This window comes from Brassica napus, chromosome A5 (genome assembly GCF_020379485.1).
Source record: "Brassica napus cultivar Da-Ae chromosome A5, Da-Ae, whole genome shotgun sequence".
Taxonomy (NCBI): Eukaryota; Viridiplantae; Streptophyta; class Magnoliopsida; order Brassicales; family Brassicaceae; genus Brassica; species Brassica napus.
In genome coordinates, this window is record NC_063438.1 from 12,285,525 (window position 1) to 12,300,975 (window position 15,451).

The following is a 15,451-nucleotide window of genomic DNA, read 5'->3' on the forward strand; positions in this document are numbered from 1 at the left end:
CCATCAAAATATTTTTTATAAAAAAATTAAATTCTATTTAAGAATTACTGAACGAGAAGACTTACAAAGAAGTCTTCTCACATGGAGGGTTATAATGCTAAAATTCAATACATGTTTTTTGTTTTTTCATAAGGAGGTTGTTGTAATTTCACTAGTCTACCTTTGCACGTTTGCATTCAAAATCAAGTTTTGAGTCATTTTGACAATTTTCCCTTATTTTTATGGAAATGAAGATTGGAAAAGGAAGATGAAGCCGAAGGGATTCTTGCAAGTTGTACATAGTTATATATATAATGTTATAAAACATTTTGAGCAAAATTTGGTTGCATAAGTTATTCCTCTTTATTCGCTTTGCCGACATCGAATGATTTTGATTCTGTCTATTGAAGCTCTAAAAGAGAATGTTATGTTTTTTACTTCAGCCCATTTGAATTTGTTTTAGGCTTAACATAGATTTCAAGAATCTATAAAATGGGCTGAATAAAATTTAATATAAAACTGTATTACATTTTTATAAACGTAAAATCAATTATGATGAGGTAAACAAAAAATAAAACTCAAATTTTTAAGCAACTACCACCAGCAAATCGCTATAAATAAAAACACAACAAATATTACTTTAATATTTCATGTCATATTTATGCTATTAAATTTGAAACATGTTCTTATACATAGAAGAAAAAAACCAAAAACATAATTGATTTTAAATTGCAAACATGTCTTTATTTTAGGTATTTCATCCCACTCAAAGTGTGGGGTTATCATCTAGTGTATTTTTAGTTTGGCTATTCAAACTGAGAGTTACCTCTTAGAGTAGTGTAGTATATTTTTTAAAAAAAGTCAAAATATAAATGAAAAGGTTTAACTGAAAATTACATCAGTACTTTTCATTAAAGAAAAAAAAAACGATGGGTAAATTCGAACACATGTTCAAAGGTCATTAATATGATGGATACTAGTGCAAAAAACTGTGTAAAATCCTGATTAATTCTCATATAGCTTTCAATTAGGACTTTCAATTAGGATAAGACATGTGCCTTGCGTATTATTTATATATCGTATGAAAAAATAAAATTTATATTCTTGATTGAATTAATATCTTTGGTTCTTAAACAACTTTTTAATTTTTTTTTGTTAATTACATTATTTGTTTACTGATGAGCTGATTTCATTTTTAAAAATATTTTAGGTCAAAAAAACACTTATCGCATATGAACCTAATGTTTAGGCCAAAAAATCTCAAGCCTACTATTTGGTAACAATGAAATATGTTAGCTCTGTTTTATATCATGATTTAACAATTTAAAGGTAAATTATGGTTAAGGAAAGTTTACGTTCACGTGCCAATCCTATCTATCTTCAATATTTTCTCATTTTTGTGTCACTTTTACATTTTGGTTATTGCTCGATATAAATATTGATTTTTGAGTTTATTCTCATTTCGTTACTTTGTTTTAGCCTGAGATTTAAAAAATGTTTAAAATTTAAAATTATTAAAGAGATACATAAGGTAAAGAGCTGCGCCTTGTGCATAATAAATATTTTATATTATTACTTATTTTATATTTTTCTGCATATTATGAAATAATAAAATAATAATTATATATTAAACAATTAAGAATTCAGTTACTATTATGTAATAAATTGGCGTGCACATATAAATCAAACGACCATTCTTGTTTATTCGCAATAATTTTAGGGTAAATAAACCAAAACAATCAATCTTATTTATCGTATTAAATTTAAATGATATTAACATAGATATATAGTATACTTTTAGTATGGATATTTATTAAATGAGTTTTCTACTCATATGATTTTATGATTATTTGCATATTTTTGTAGAAAAATTTTACACCAACAATTTTTTTTCATGTGGAATTTTTAGTGGTTTCAATAATTTATAATCATCTAAAAAAAACAATGAAGATTTCAAAATTAAAATATTAACTTTTCAATATATGTTCAACGCATATATCAAAATATAAGTATGTATTTTCATATGATGTATAGTTTAATTTAAATGATAAAATATATATATATATATATATAAAACCTTGTTCACAGAAGTTTATGTGAGACTTTTAATAGTTTTAGTAATTTATACTCGTTTTGAAAAATTCAAAATACAACATATACAAAAAAATTTAAATTTTTATTATATGATTAATGTAATTGTGTAATTTATTTTAATAATAAATAATTAAAAATGATAGAAAATATACAAATTATTAGCGAATCTTTATTATTTAAAATCATTAATTGCTATATATATATCTTAATCACATTAGTTAATTCCGTAGGTTTTATTTAAGGAAAAATATATAATAATTTCAATTTGATAAATGAATGGTCCGGATATACTATATAATATAACATTCGCTCACAATTTAATTTTGGACTAACTAAATTGTCAATGGATTCTCAAACCACCACATAAGAAAAATTAAAATTTCAGTTACGTGACAATTCAATATAACACTTTTTTAATAAATACAAACTACATGTTATAATTTTTTAAATGTTTCTTTATTCCGAATAATCGCTAACCACCGATAAATTGTATGTGTTGCACCTAATGTAAATTCCGAACAAAGCTTTTATTCTATTCAAAGTGAAGTTAGTACACCAATCAAAAAGACGTTTATATCTATACTATTAAAGCGGAATCCTATTGTCATTTTTACCTTAACTTGCAATTTTTTTTACTAACATTGCATATTTCATTAAGGGCAATCAAGTAATATTAATAACACATCTATATTGGGTCATTTGTTTCGGATCCAACCCACATCAGATCTCTCTTGGGCCATTTGGGCCGATTAAGAAATCAGGTCAAATTCTCACATTTTTTCCTTTGGGCCATTGAGTCCAAGTTCAAATAATTTTTTTTCAACTATTCTTAATTATTATTTTTTCAACTATTCTTAATATAATTTAAGCATTAATAAAAAAAATTGATTTTTTTCATTTAAAAGTATAAATGTTTATTAAAAGTATATAAACTTTTTTATTAAAATATTAACAACATAGTAAAATTAATTTATCAGAGTTATACCAACTTAATTCATTAAAGAAATAAAGTTTAATTTTTTAAACATAAATAGTCATTTAAAATTAAATACGATAAGTAAAATAAAAAATTTAAATCTTTTATAAAATAAAACACAAATATATGAAAATATGACATTTACTAAATATTTGTCAATTGAAAAAAAAATAAACCGCGCTTTCAAAACGTGAATCAAAGTCTAGTTTACCAATTAAAAACAAAGTTTTCCTTTTAACTATGGTAAGTTTGGAAAATATAGTGAGACCATATTGACAAAACTCTCGTGGCATTTTGTCTTGGAAGACTTTCTCAACTTGGGTAGGTATAATAAACTAGTGAAACAGAGGAAACCCAAACCTCGCCGCCTAAATCGATGGAGCCTTCTTCCCTGAGAGCAAACCAATCATCGATTCTAAGCGAAATCGAACGTATGCCAGAAGCTCCACGTCAGCGTATCTCTCATCACCGTCGAGCTCGCTCGGACACTTTCTTCTCCGGCGAATCAATTGACGATCTGCTCCTTTTCGATCCTTCCGATGTTGATTTCTCTTCTCTCGATTTCCTCAACGCTCCAACACCTCAAACACAACCCCAACCACAACCGTCTCCGATGTCCGTCGATTCACCTCCGGAAGAGACCTCATCCAACGGTGCTCCCCCCATTCCTCTTCCTCCTGGCCGTCACGTTCGAAGCTTCTCAGTTGATTCCGAATCCAATTTCTTCGACGATCTAACGGCCACTGAGGATACTCAATTCGCCCGACCTACAAGCTCTGGAGGGAGAAAGGGTCATCATCACCGGAGCAATTCTATGGATGGAGCTACAAGTTCGGGTTCGTTTAACATGGACTCGATTCTAGCCGCCGTCAACTGCAAAGACGGTGCTAAGAAGAACATGGGTATGGCTAGTGACAGACTCGCCGAGCTTGCGTTGCTTGATCCCAAAAGAGCTAAAAGGTAAAGTATCCTCGGGTTTCTTTTTCCTTCAAACATTCTTTCATTCATACGTCTTCTTGACAGGATTCTAGCAAATAGACAATCCGCGGCTAGGTCAAAAGAGAGGAAGATTAAGTATACTGGTGAGCTGGAGAGGAAGGTACAGACACTTCAGAACGAAGCAACTACACTCTCTGCTCAAGTCACTATGTTGCAGGTAATTACTTTACTTCTTTTATTCATTGTTTGTGCTTATGTATCTGATACCTGCTATGTTGATCTGAGTTGTATTTGGAGATCTCTACAACTTTGTTGTTGTATTCTTGACATTAATGAAAAGAATTCATGATCAATAAAGGAAGAATTATTTTTTTTGAATCCTTATTAGTAAAAAATTGTTCTTGTTATGTTTGTGTCATATAAGTCATCAATATACCGAAAACAGTTGCTTAAGTGATTTTTGTATAAAATGATTTCTTGTCTGGAGAGCATATTTCCTGTGTTTGCGCACTTATGTGCTCTTTCTGTATATTGTGCAGAGAGGAACATCAGACCTGACCACTGAAAACAAACACCTCAAAATGCGGTTGCAAGCATTAGAACAACAAGCTGAACTTAGGGATGGTGAGCCACTTTTCACTGGAATAAACCAATGTTTTGATGCCAGAGATAATATTGTTCGGTGTACTTGCAGCTTTGAATGAAGCACTGCGGGGAGAACTGAACCGACTGAAGATAGCCGCTGGAGAAATTCCTCAAGGGAACGGAAATTCATTCAACAACAACCGCTCGCAATTCTCATCTCAGCTGGGGAACAACAAGAACCAGCAGATGAGCACAAATGGGCAGCCATCGAGCTTCATGGATTTCAACAAGAGAGGCTAAGTTCCCAATCTTAGCTTTGTTACTCATTTGGGGATATGCTATATTGGATGTATGTATGTTTATGTTTGTTTTATGGTTTGTGTTAAAGTAGTTTGATTGTATGTCTATGGCGTTGTATGTTCATATCAATATCACGGTCCTCATATATATTAAGAGTAGGAACTACTGTAATATTTCTCCAGACATCTTTATTGCATACATATTTACACAAAGTTTAGCACCAATCATCTAAAATGCATAGAACACATCACACAATGGTTTAAAATCATGACCTTTTATTAATAAGTGGAAGTGAAACTGGAAAATTTTACGAAAAATTCGTGACTGCAACGAATAGAAATTTAAACCAGAAACAAAGAAACGCCAAACATATGGTGAAACTGCACGGTCACTTGTGAGCTGGACAGACGCAGTTGTTGGTTCCTACATCCTTTGCAAGGCATGGTGTTTGAGATCCATCCTTACACCAGATCGATCTGTGTTCGACCAGGTCTTTCAGAAAATGATCGAGTTTCTCGATTGTAACACTTGGCATCACCACCACATGAGCTATATCGCCTTGGCAAGCGAGCTGCCACCTTCTAACAAATTCTTCATCTTTGGGCCTTTCAAAGACAACAGTGCTGCTAAGCTCGTTGAGCATGGCGCTGATCCCAGCTTCACGGAGTCTGTCTTTAAGGTAATGGGCATTCCTCAGGCATTTCTGAACTTCTTTCTGGAATCCTTTGTACCCTTTCCGGTTTAGAGTGTACCAAAGGAACAAAGGAGCATGCCCGTTTCTGCTCCCCATGATAGTTGCATCCCTAGACGCCAGGTACTCAACGTTACTGGACAGGACTTTGATGTGTTTCATTCTTGTTATCTGAACACCACAAGGCATTGGACACCCGACGAATTTGTGGCCCGACACACTCACACTCCCTATCGGTTTATTGAACGTGACTTTTGGTGCCTAGATAGAAAAATGATTGGTCAGAGCACAGTTAAGGTAATCACAATGGAAGACTGTACACTTACACGTTTGACAAAAGGCATCATAAGTCCGAACAGAGCTCCATCGCAGTGAATATAGAACCTGTCATGTGAGAACCCACACTCTTCAAGAGTTTTGATTACAAGGTCGAGATCATCAACGGCTCCTTTAACCGTTGTTCCTGCAAGAAATAACAAACCATCAGCAAACACACAAACGAAGTAACAAAGAGAAACACAAACCTATGTTAACATTAAGAATGGCGGGTTTATCTTTGTTAGCCAACAGCTTTCCTCTGAGATCATCACAGTCAATCTCCCCGGAGATAAGCGTATCAACCTTGTCACATTCCATTCGATACATACGAGCTGCTTTAAACACAGAGTAATGCGATTCAGTCGAAGCATACAGAATCCCATCAGGTAACATCTCTCTCCTGAAAGAAAAACAATATCAAGAACCGATTGAAAACAGATCACACAAACAAAGAAAACGTACCCAACTAAAATGCCGTGAAGGTTTCCTTCTGTGCCACAGTTAGTGATGTAACCCCAATAGTCATCTCTTTCAATCTCCCAGAGACGAGCAAACCAATCCAAGACGCCAACTTCGAAAGGCCTAGAGTGCACTCCATAGTTGCTTTCGATAAACGGATCTCCGAGGTTGTTAATGGAGAAATGCTGCAACTGCCCAAGCGCACCGTAGTCGAAATCCAAGTTATATGGATAACCTACACCATAAATCATCATTTCAAACAAACAGAATCTTAGAGCCTAGGATCTACCAAAGTTTACCTAGATGATATTTGGTTCGTTCAACCAAAGTTTTCCGGTAACGAGCGAGAACGCTAGCCATGTAAGCTTCCTTGTCTCCGGTGAACTCGTCGTTTGACTCCGGTTCCGTCACGGCAAGAGACGTCGTGTGCACATTCCTCCCGAGGACCATTTCTCTTTCTCCTCCACCGTTTGTTACCGGGGAAGGTAACGGTTCGGTGACTAGAGCGGTTGGATCGAAATCATCAGACAATATTTCCACTTTTTCAGACATGGCAAGGATTGTATGATCAGATTCCAGAGGTCCAACCATGGTGCTTTTAAAAGATGCAGAAAGGAGGAGAATCTCTGGTAAATGCAGATCTGAGAGAGAGAGAAGGAAGTGATTGGTGGAGAAGCGGTGGGGCACAAGACCGAGACCGAGGGAGACGCGGCCTCGTTAATTTATAATATGTAACAAAGGAAAAAAAAACAAATTTGATTCCTTCCTTTTATGTGCCCTTCCTTTCGTTGCTGCCTCCCCCTCCTCTTGTTCAATGAGATTTTTTTTTATATCAACCAATAAGATTTATTTTTAAATTAATAAATTAAAAGATTCTTCCAACTTACCAAGAGACTATCTTCCTATATAGGGTTACCCAACCCAGCCCTATATAATCTAAACTCAGCCTAATCCTTTTAAAACCCATCAAAATACGTAAAAGAGGGCTGAATCCTTTTCAACCCTTTTTAAATCCTTTATCTCTTTTTATGTGAATACATTTTCTATAATCTCTTACAAAATACATATTATCTAATATATTAACATGTGTTTGAAAAAAAAAATCTAATATATTAAAATAAACAAAAAATGGTTTTTGATTGAAATATTTCTTGTTTTTAATTTAGGAAAAGAAATTAAGTGCAGAACATTGATTTTGACATAATGTAATATCTATCAATTGTGCTTTATTTCTACCGGTTTTACCTTTGATTCATACAATTTGTCAGTGGCTTTAAGATGTGGAGATGACGTTGACAAAATCCAAGTGTGGCCAATAATTATTGCAAACTGTCACCAACAAAAGGAAGATAATATAACCACATCACATACACATAACCGCAAACATTTCATTAATTTTACTTCATATCACCACAAACATTTCATTAACTCCAACTTTTAAATACTAAAGCCTAAATGGACCACTAAACCCAAACTCAAATGTAAACTATTATATATTTATAATTTTATATAAAATTAAAATCTGAAAATATATATAATATTTTGTGATATTAAACTATAGTATATAAAGATGTAAAATATCATACTAAACTCTAAACCCAACCCCTAATTACTAAACTCTAAATCATGGCCACTAAATCTTAAACCCAAATCTAAGCTATAATATATATTTAAAAGAAAATCAAAATCTGAAATATATAAAATTTTATAATATTTTCAAGTACTATACATACATAGTATGGAACAATGTATAAAATAGTATACAAATGTTTGTTCTATTTATGTTAGTTGGGAATCATATGTAAAATAGTAGAAGAAGAAATAAAAGTATTTGTTGATGAAAAAGACGTTCTTGAACTAGACATGACCCTAACATTGTCAAACATTTGAACAAAACTAATTTTATATTACGAGCAATCATACAAAATGGCATAGAAGAGAAATATCAAATTTGAAGACATGACATATAAACCCTAAACTCTAGTTTTAAAAGAAAATTACTAAACCCTAATCACTAAACCATAAACCCAAATATAAACCCTAAACCCTAATCACTAAACCCTAATCACTAAACCCTAAACCCAGATATAGACTCTAAACACTAATCACTAAACCCTAAATCCTAATCACTAAACTCTAAACCCAAATATAAACCCTAAACCCTAATCACTAAACCCTAAACACATATATAAACCCTAAACACTAATCACTAAACCCTAAACCCTAATCGCTAAACCCTAAACCCTAATATAAACCCTAAACCTTAATCACTAAACTCTAAACCCAAATAAAAACCCTAAACTCTAATTACTAAACCCTAAACCCTAATCACTAAACCCTAAACCCAAATATAAATCCTAAAAACTAAACTCTACTCACCCACATAAATACTAAAACCCTAGACAAACCCCTAGTTACTAAATCTAAACCAAAATAACTAAAGTATAAACCCAAACAAAATCTATATAATATGTTGTCAATTTTCTCAACGTAGACGACATAGTATGGAACCGCTATAAATAGTATAGATGTACTCGTCCACTCCATTTACATTTTCCAAATGACCAAGTTTAAGAACGAAATTACTAAACCCTAAACACTAATTATTAAATCCTAAACCCAAATATAAACCCAAAACCCTAAACTGTAAACCCAAATCTCAAAATCTAATGCAAACCTCAACTTCACCACCATTCCTCTAAATAATAGAATTTAGATCTCTAAACTATAATTGGTAATAATAAAGATTCCAAATAATCAAATTTGTGCAACATTTAAAAAATGAATTTTATATTACAATCAATCACAGAAAATGACAGTGAAAATAACTATCGAATTTGAAAACATGGCATATTATTACATTTTAAGGAATAGTATGGCATTTCGTCTCAAATAGTATGGTATCTTTACACAAATAGCTACCCTAAAGAATATATACTATACTATTCATTTCACCGAATATAGTATAGACAAAAAGTTCATCTTTTTTAATTCTTCATTCTTAGACATGCTGATACGCATTTATTTGGTTCACTCTCATTATTCTTTACTACCATATAGAGATCGTCTTCATCTACTCCTTTTTTTCTGACACAGCAACACTTTACAGATCCGCCGTCGTTATTCTTCATCAGTGGATATCTATCATGGATCTATTGCAAGATTTAAAAACGAAAACAATATGAAAACAAAAGCATGATTGTAAGAATCAGTGAGTTAAGAGATGGAGGAAAAAATTAAAGAGTTGGTGTGTGTTTTCACCGTCTACGCCTTCATCATTACTTTATTTTTACCACAGTTGATTGTTCTTCTCGTGAGAAGAAATCAATTCAAGAAAAAATCTGGGAAGAAGAATTTCATCTACTGTTAAAGTTACCAAAATAAAGCACATGTGAGAGAATGTGTGATTTTCAAGGGCCACACGTAACTTTTGAGTATTATTATTATTATTAACTTTTCTTTATTTTTTCTTGCAGGTTTCAACCGATTGTATCTGAGAGCAATATGACAATATTATGTATAAGAAGGAAAGTGTATAGGTGATGTAGGTTTTTTGGTTAGCCATTGAATTATAATTTGTTTGATGGTTATACAACTCAATTTCCCTTTAATCTAAACCCTTGTGATAACGACAAAAAACTTATTTTTATTATGGTGAAAAACAAATAAATTTTTTTTTTGATTATGTAAAAAAAAAAACTGAATTCTACGATTTTGGCGGGAAACCTCATTTTCTCTGTTTTGGCGGAAAAAACTCGATTTTTTTAGAAGTCTTATTTTTGTGGTTTTGGTGGAAAACCTCGATTTTTCGGTTTTGGCAGAAAATCTCGATTTCTTGGTTTTTGCGGGAAGTCTTGTTTTACGGTTTTGGCAGAAAACTCGATTTTTCGGCATTGGCGGGAAAACTTGATTTCTCGATTTTGGCGGAAAATCTTGGTCTACGATTTTGGCGGGAGCCTTCGATTTTGGCAGGAAACCTCGATTTCTCAATTTTGGTTAGAAATCCTATTTTACGGTTTTGGCGGGCATTTTTTGCGGAAAAACTTGATTTCTCGGTTTTGGCGGAAAACCTCGATTTCTCGGGTTTGGCGAGAAACCACGATTTTTGGGTTTTGACGGAAAATCTTGTTTTATGGTTTTTGCGGGAAAAATCGATTTCTCGATTTTGGCGAAAAAACTCTATTTCATAGAAGAAGTTTGAGAAGTGACTTATGCTGCTGTATCATTCATAAAAGAAGTTTGAGAAAATTTCTTATAATTTGATTGGTCTAAAGTTTTTAATTCTTATTTATTTTTTAAGTAACTCTTAAGATAACTAATCCTAGAACTAACGTAATCTTATTGCCAAACAAGTAACAATTTTAACCTAACATCTCTTTCTTCTCTACTCATTTATCATTAACCTATACCTAATGTAATCTCTGCGAGATTTGCTCACCATACAATCATATCATGCAATCGCCATTAACGAAAGATGGAGGCAATAACTCTAACGACAAAACCTTTCTCAATTGCACGAAAATAAAGCTTTTCCAGGTATTTTCGTAACTAACCTTTTGTAGATTATGGGTTCTTTTTATGATAAAGACATCGATTAAAAGTTATATATATTAGCAAATCAGTATAGTCTCAAACGATTATGTAAGAACACAAATAAAGAACTCTCTTTATTAATCTCTCTTAAGGAAACACTCAAAAACCTTAAGCTTATCAAACACAATCTCTCAAAACTCACAAAGGTATGCAACACTCTTGCAACTCATTATATAGAGATGATATTTCCTAAACTCATTAGGAACACATATTTCCCTTTTTCCTTTATTCCTAAACTCTTTAGTATAGCTTAGATCCCAAGTTATCTTTAAGTTTATCAACATTTTCCCCCTTAAGCTTAAAGTTAACTTCTTGAACTCCCACAAGTTCTTTCATCTCTTTGAACTTGATTCTCCCAAGTGCCTTTGTTAGAATGTCTGCCTTTTGCTCTGTACCGGGAACATGTTGTACTTCAATCTGCTCGTTCTCTACACACTCTCTGATAAAATGATATCTCTTGTGAATATGCTTGCTTCGCCCATGGAAAACCGGATTCTTGATGAGTGCAATAGCTGACCTGTTATCAATGTATATCGTTACCATCTTGCATGAATTGTCTGTGACCTCCTCGAGAATTTCTTGCAACCATATTGCCTGTTTGGCTGCTTCTGTGGCTGCCATAAACTCAGCTTTGCATGATGATAAAGCTACTGTCTCATGTTTCTGAGAACACCAAGTAATAGGACATTTATTCAAATATAATATGTGCCCTGTTGTGCTTCTTCCGTCATCTTCATCTATATTATGGCTACTATCATTGTAACCAATAAGCTCCATCTTAGATCCTTGTGTAAACGTCAAACCATGAGTCACAGTACCCTTCAAATATCTCAGTATTTGCTTCAATGCAGCCGCATGAGAGGTCTTTGGTTTGTGCATATAGCGACTCAGTAAACCCACGCTGTAGGCTAGATCGAGACGCGTGTGCAACAGGTAACGAAGGCAACCTATGTTTCTCCTGAACTCCTTTTCATCAACGCCTTTCTCTTCTTCTGCACTTGATAAGACCAGTCCTGCTTCCATCGGTGTCTGTACTGCATTACAGTCTTGCATTCCCGTCTCCTGTAGTATCTTAGTCGCATATCTCTCTTGTTTAAGAGTTATTTCACCTTTATGCTGCTGTACTTCGATCCCAAGGTAGTAGGTTAGTAGGCCGAGATCACTCATCTCGAAGATAGTCGACATCTTTCGTTTGAAGTCATGAATCATGCTGATACTTGACCCAGTAATAAGTCAGTCATCAACGTATACAGCTACCATGATTAAAGTATCCTTCGATCGTCGATAGTACAAGGATGGTTCTTTCGAGCACTTGATGAATTTCAGTTTTGCGAGCTCCTTGTTTAGCTTCTCATTCCAAGCTCTCGAGGCTTGTCTCAGTCCATAAAGAGCTTTATTAAGTTTGTACACCTTGTTTTCACTCCCCTTGATCACAAAACCTTCAGGTTGTGTGACATACACGTCTTCTTTTAGATCACTATGTAGAAACGCTGTCTTGACATCTAGATGGTGTATTTCTCAACCAATAGAGGCTGCTAGCGCAATGATGAATCTCACAGTCTCAATGCGTGCTACTGGCGCAAACACTTCCTCAAAATCGATTCCATACCTCTGTATATATCCTTTTGCCACCAATCTAGACTTGTGTTTATTTATACTTCCATCCGAGTTTTTCTTTAACTTTAAAAATCCACTTCAGACCTATGGCTTTTGCTCCTTGAGGTAAATCAGCTAGATCCCACGTCTTATTCTTTATGATAGACGCGATCTCGTCCTCACACGCATCCTTCCACACCTTTTCTTGCATGGCATCCTCAAAACTCCATGGTTCTTCGTTTATAAGCAATAGAAGTCTTTCCCCCTTCTTCTTCTGCAAGAAGAATGTAATCACTCAGATAGCTTGGTGTCTTTGTAGCTCTAGTCGACCTACGAAGCTCGTGTGGTTCATCGTTATTGTCCTCGTCTGTCTTGCTTGTCGTTATGAGTGGGTTTGTGTCTCCTTCTTCTTCGTTGACTTCACTAATCTCCTCTGTTTTCTCTTCATCTGCTTCGATTTTGATGCCTTGGTTCCCGAATGCTCCAAGCATTATTTTGAACATTCCTGGTTCCTCGGTGTCGTCTCTGTTTTTGTTCCATATCCATGATCTGCCCTCGTCGAACACAACATCTCTGCTCACGACTATCCGTCTTGTCATCGGATCCAATAACCTATATGCCTTAGAACCAGGCTCAGTTCCAAGGTGTATCAACACCCTTGATCTATCGTCGAGTTTTCGCAGATGTGGAGCTTCTATCTTTGTGTGTCCAACGCATCCAAATACTCTTAGATGTTACACGCTTGGTTTTCTTCCCTTAAATACCTCATATGGAGTCTGTGCGCTTAAGCTTCTTGTCGCCACTCGATTGATCAAATAAGTAGCATGCCGTATGGCTTCTCCCCACATATAATTTGGCATGCTTGTGTGTTTCAACAAGCTCCTGGTCATCTTAAGCAATGTTCTGTTTCGACGTTCTACTACTCCATTCTGCTGCGGAGTGTATGGAGCGGTTAGGTGTCTATGTATCCCTGACTCTTCACAGAACACATTGAACTCTGATGAAGTAAACTCGCCGCCTCTATCTGTCCGCAAAGTTTTGATACTTTGCTTTGCTTCTTGTTCTACCATTACCTTAAAGTTTTTGAACTTCTCGAATGCGTCGCTTTTCTCTTTCAACAATATAGTCCACATATAGCGAGAATGATCGTCAATAAGAACAAATATGTACCTATTTCTTGCTGAAGTTGATGGTGTTATGGGTCCACATAGATCTCCATGTACTAGTTCAAGTAACCCTGACGCTCTAAAGGTTGTTGACTGTGGGAATGACGCTCGTGTTTGTTTTCCAAGAAGGCAAGCCTCGCATATCTCCTTTTCAACGTTGATCTTTGGTATCCCTATCACCAATTCCTTTTGTATCATTAGCTTCATCGAGTCTACGCCAATATGCCCTAATCTCGCGTGCCATCGTGCGCATTCTGAATGGATAGCCATCTGGAAACACTCGACATTATTTATCTCCATCGCGACTTTATACAACCTGTTGCGTGATCTCGTTGCTTGCACAATAAGATACCCATCTTTGTCATGCAATGTCAGACGATCACCTTTCATTCTTACATCGCAACCAGCTTCAGTGGCTTGTCCAAGGCTAATGATGTTGCTTCGTAGGTTTGGTATAAAATACACATCAGATAGAAGTTTCTTCTCGCCTGTTTGAGTTAGGAACATAATAGATCCTTTACCTCTAATATCAATTCTCGAATCATCTCCGAACCTTACCTTCCCGGTAATTGTCTCATCAATGGACTTGAAATAACTCTTATTTGTCATATGGTTGCTCGCACCATTGTCCAAATACCAGACTTTGTCTCCATCTGAGCTTGAATCAAACTCCTTTGGTCGCACGTTTCGTTCGTTGAGAAACACGATCTCGTGCATCATCAATGCATCCGCTGCTTCTGTATCTTCTTCTTTCGTCTCGTGTGTTTCTTGCAGCTTAAGGAGCCTGTCGGGACAGGTTGCGGCAAAGTGACCTACTTTGTCGCACCTATAACACGTAACTCTAGATGCATCACGGTTCTCCCAGTATGCTTTAGAAGATTCTCTGTTTTCCCAGTAAGACCTACCACGTCCTCTTCCTCGACTATTATACCTTCCTCCTCGGCCTCTTCCTCTGTAATCGCCATGATAGTTTGGATTTGATTGTGTCTCCATCTTGGCATACATCAACTTGCTTTGATCATCTTGGCGATCCTCTTCTTCTTCTCTTATGCGTTCTTCATAAGCTTTTAGACGTCCAATGATATCTTCAAAGTTAGTTGTATTTAGGTCCAGAATTTGCTGAAGAGAAGCAACTACGTGAATGTATTTCTTCCTCGGTAGACTCTTGAGAAATTTCTTTACCAACTTTGGTTCTTCCATAGTTTCTCCTAAAGCTGCTGATTTAGACGAAATCTCGGATATCTTCCCAACAAAATCATCTATACTCTCATTGTCTTTCATCTTGAGGCGATCAAACTCGGACAAAGGGTTTGCAACCTTGCTTCTCTCACCCTGTCCGCACCAACATGTCGAGTTTTCACTGCGTCCCATACCTTCTTAACCGTCTCTAACTCCCCAACTTGCAGAATTAACGCTTCCGGGATCGATTGAAACAATAAGGCTAACGCCATATCATTCTTTTCGGGTTCGGTAGATTCATTCTCCACTACCGTCCATACTTTATGAACTTTAAGTAAGGTTTTCATGCGTATCGCCCATACAGTATAGTTGGTAGTGCTTAGCATCGGACACTTTATCGAGGATGGTCCTCCTCCTTCTTTGGGTGTTGTTGTAACTAAATCTCCCATGGTTGCTTCTTCTTCTTTGGCTCTGATACCAAATAAAGTCTCAAACGATTATGTAAGAACACAAATAAAGAACTCTCTTTATTAATCTCTCTTAAGGAAACATTCAAAAACCTTAAGCTTCTCAAAC

The 15,451-nt window shown here is 35.1% G+C and overlaps 2 protein-coding genes across 2 annotated transcripts; one reads left to right on the forward strand and one right to left on the reverse strand.

The window, feature by feature from the left end:
- The first annotated feature begins 3,340 nt into the window (after window positions 1-3,340).
- LOC125608718 (transcription factor VIP1-like) lies at window positions 3,341-5,107 on the forward strand. The gene is made up of 4 exons (XM_048779179.1): window positions 3,341-4,009; window positions 4,073-4,205; window positions 4,528-4,612; window positions 4,683-5,107. Exons 1-4 carry the CDS (start codon window positions 3,426-3,428, stop codon window positions 4,871-4,873), a joined length of 993 nt encoding a protein of 330 aa, XP_048635136.1. The 5' UTR covers window positions 3,341-3,425; the 3' UTR covers window positions 4,874-5,107.
- Window positions 5,108-5,128: 21 nt separating this feature from the next.
- LOC106427186 (serine decarboxylase) lies at window positions 5,129-7,169 on the reverse strand. Its single transcript, XM_022710706.2, has 5 exons — window positions 6,641-7,169; window positions 6,345-6,576; window positions 6,089-6,282; window positions 5,891-6,027; window positions 5,129-5,825 (listed from the first exon to the last, which is right to left on the reverse strand). The coding sequence occupies exons 1-5, from the start codon at window positions 6,930-6,932 to the stop codon at window positions 5,262-5,264; spliced, it is 1,419 nt and encodes a 472-aa protein (XP_022566427.2). The 5' UTR covers window positions 6,933-7,169; the 3' UTR covers window positions 5,129-5,261.
- Window positions 7,170-15,451: the final 8,282 nt, after the last annotated feature.

Bases quoted from the DNA above. Each gene is read 5' to 3' on its own strand.
- LOC125608718 (XM_048779179.1), top strand. From the start codon at position 3,426: ATGGAGCCTTCTTCCCTGAGAGCAAACCAATCATCGATTCTAAGCGAA. The intron at 4,010-4,072 runs GTAAAGTATCCT...TCTTCTTGACAG, and splicing joins GATCCCAAAAGAGCTAAAAG to GATTCTAGCAAATAGACAAT. The intron at 4,613-4,682 runs GTGAGCCACTTT...GTGTACTTGCAG, and splicing joins ACAAGCTGAACTTAGGGATG to CTTTGAATGAAGCACTGCGG.
- LOC106427186 (XM_022710706.2), bottom strand. From the start codon at position 6,932: ATGGTTGGACCTCTGGAATCTGATCATACAATCCTTGCCATGTCTGAA. The intron at 6,028-6,088 runs GTTTGTGTTTCT...TATTTCTTGCAG, and splicing joins CATTCTTAATGTTAACATAG to GAACAACGGTTAAAGGAGCC. The intron at 5,826-5,890 runs GTAAGTGTACAG...TTTTCTATCTAG, and splicing joins TGATGCCTTTTGTCAAACGT to GCACCAAAAGTCACGTTCAA.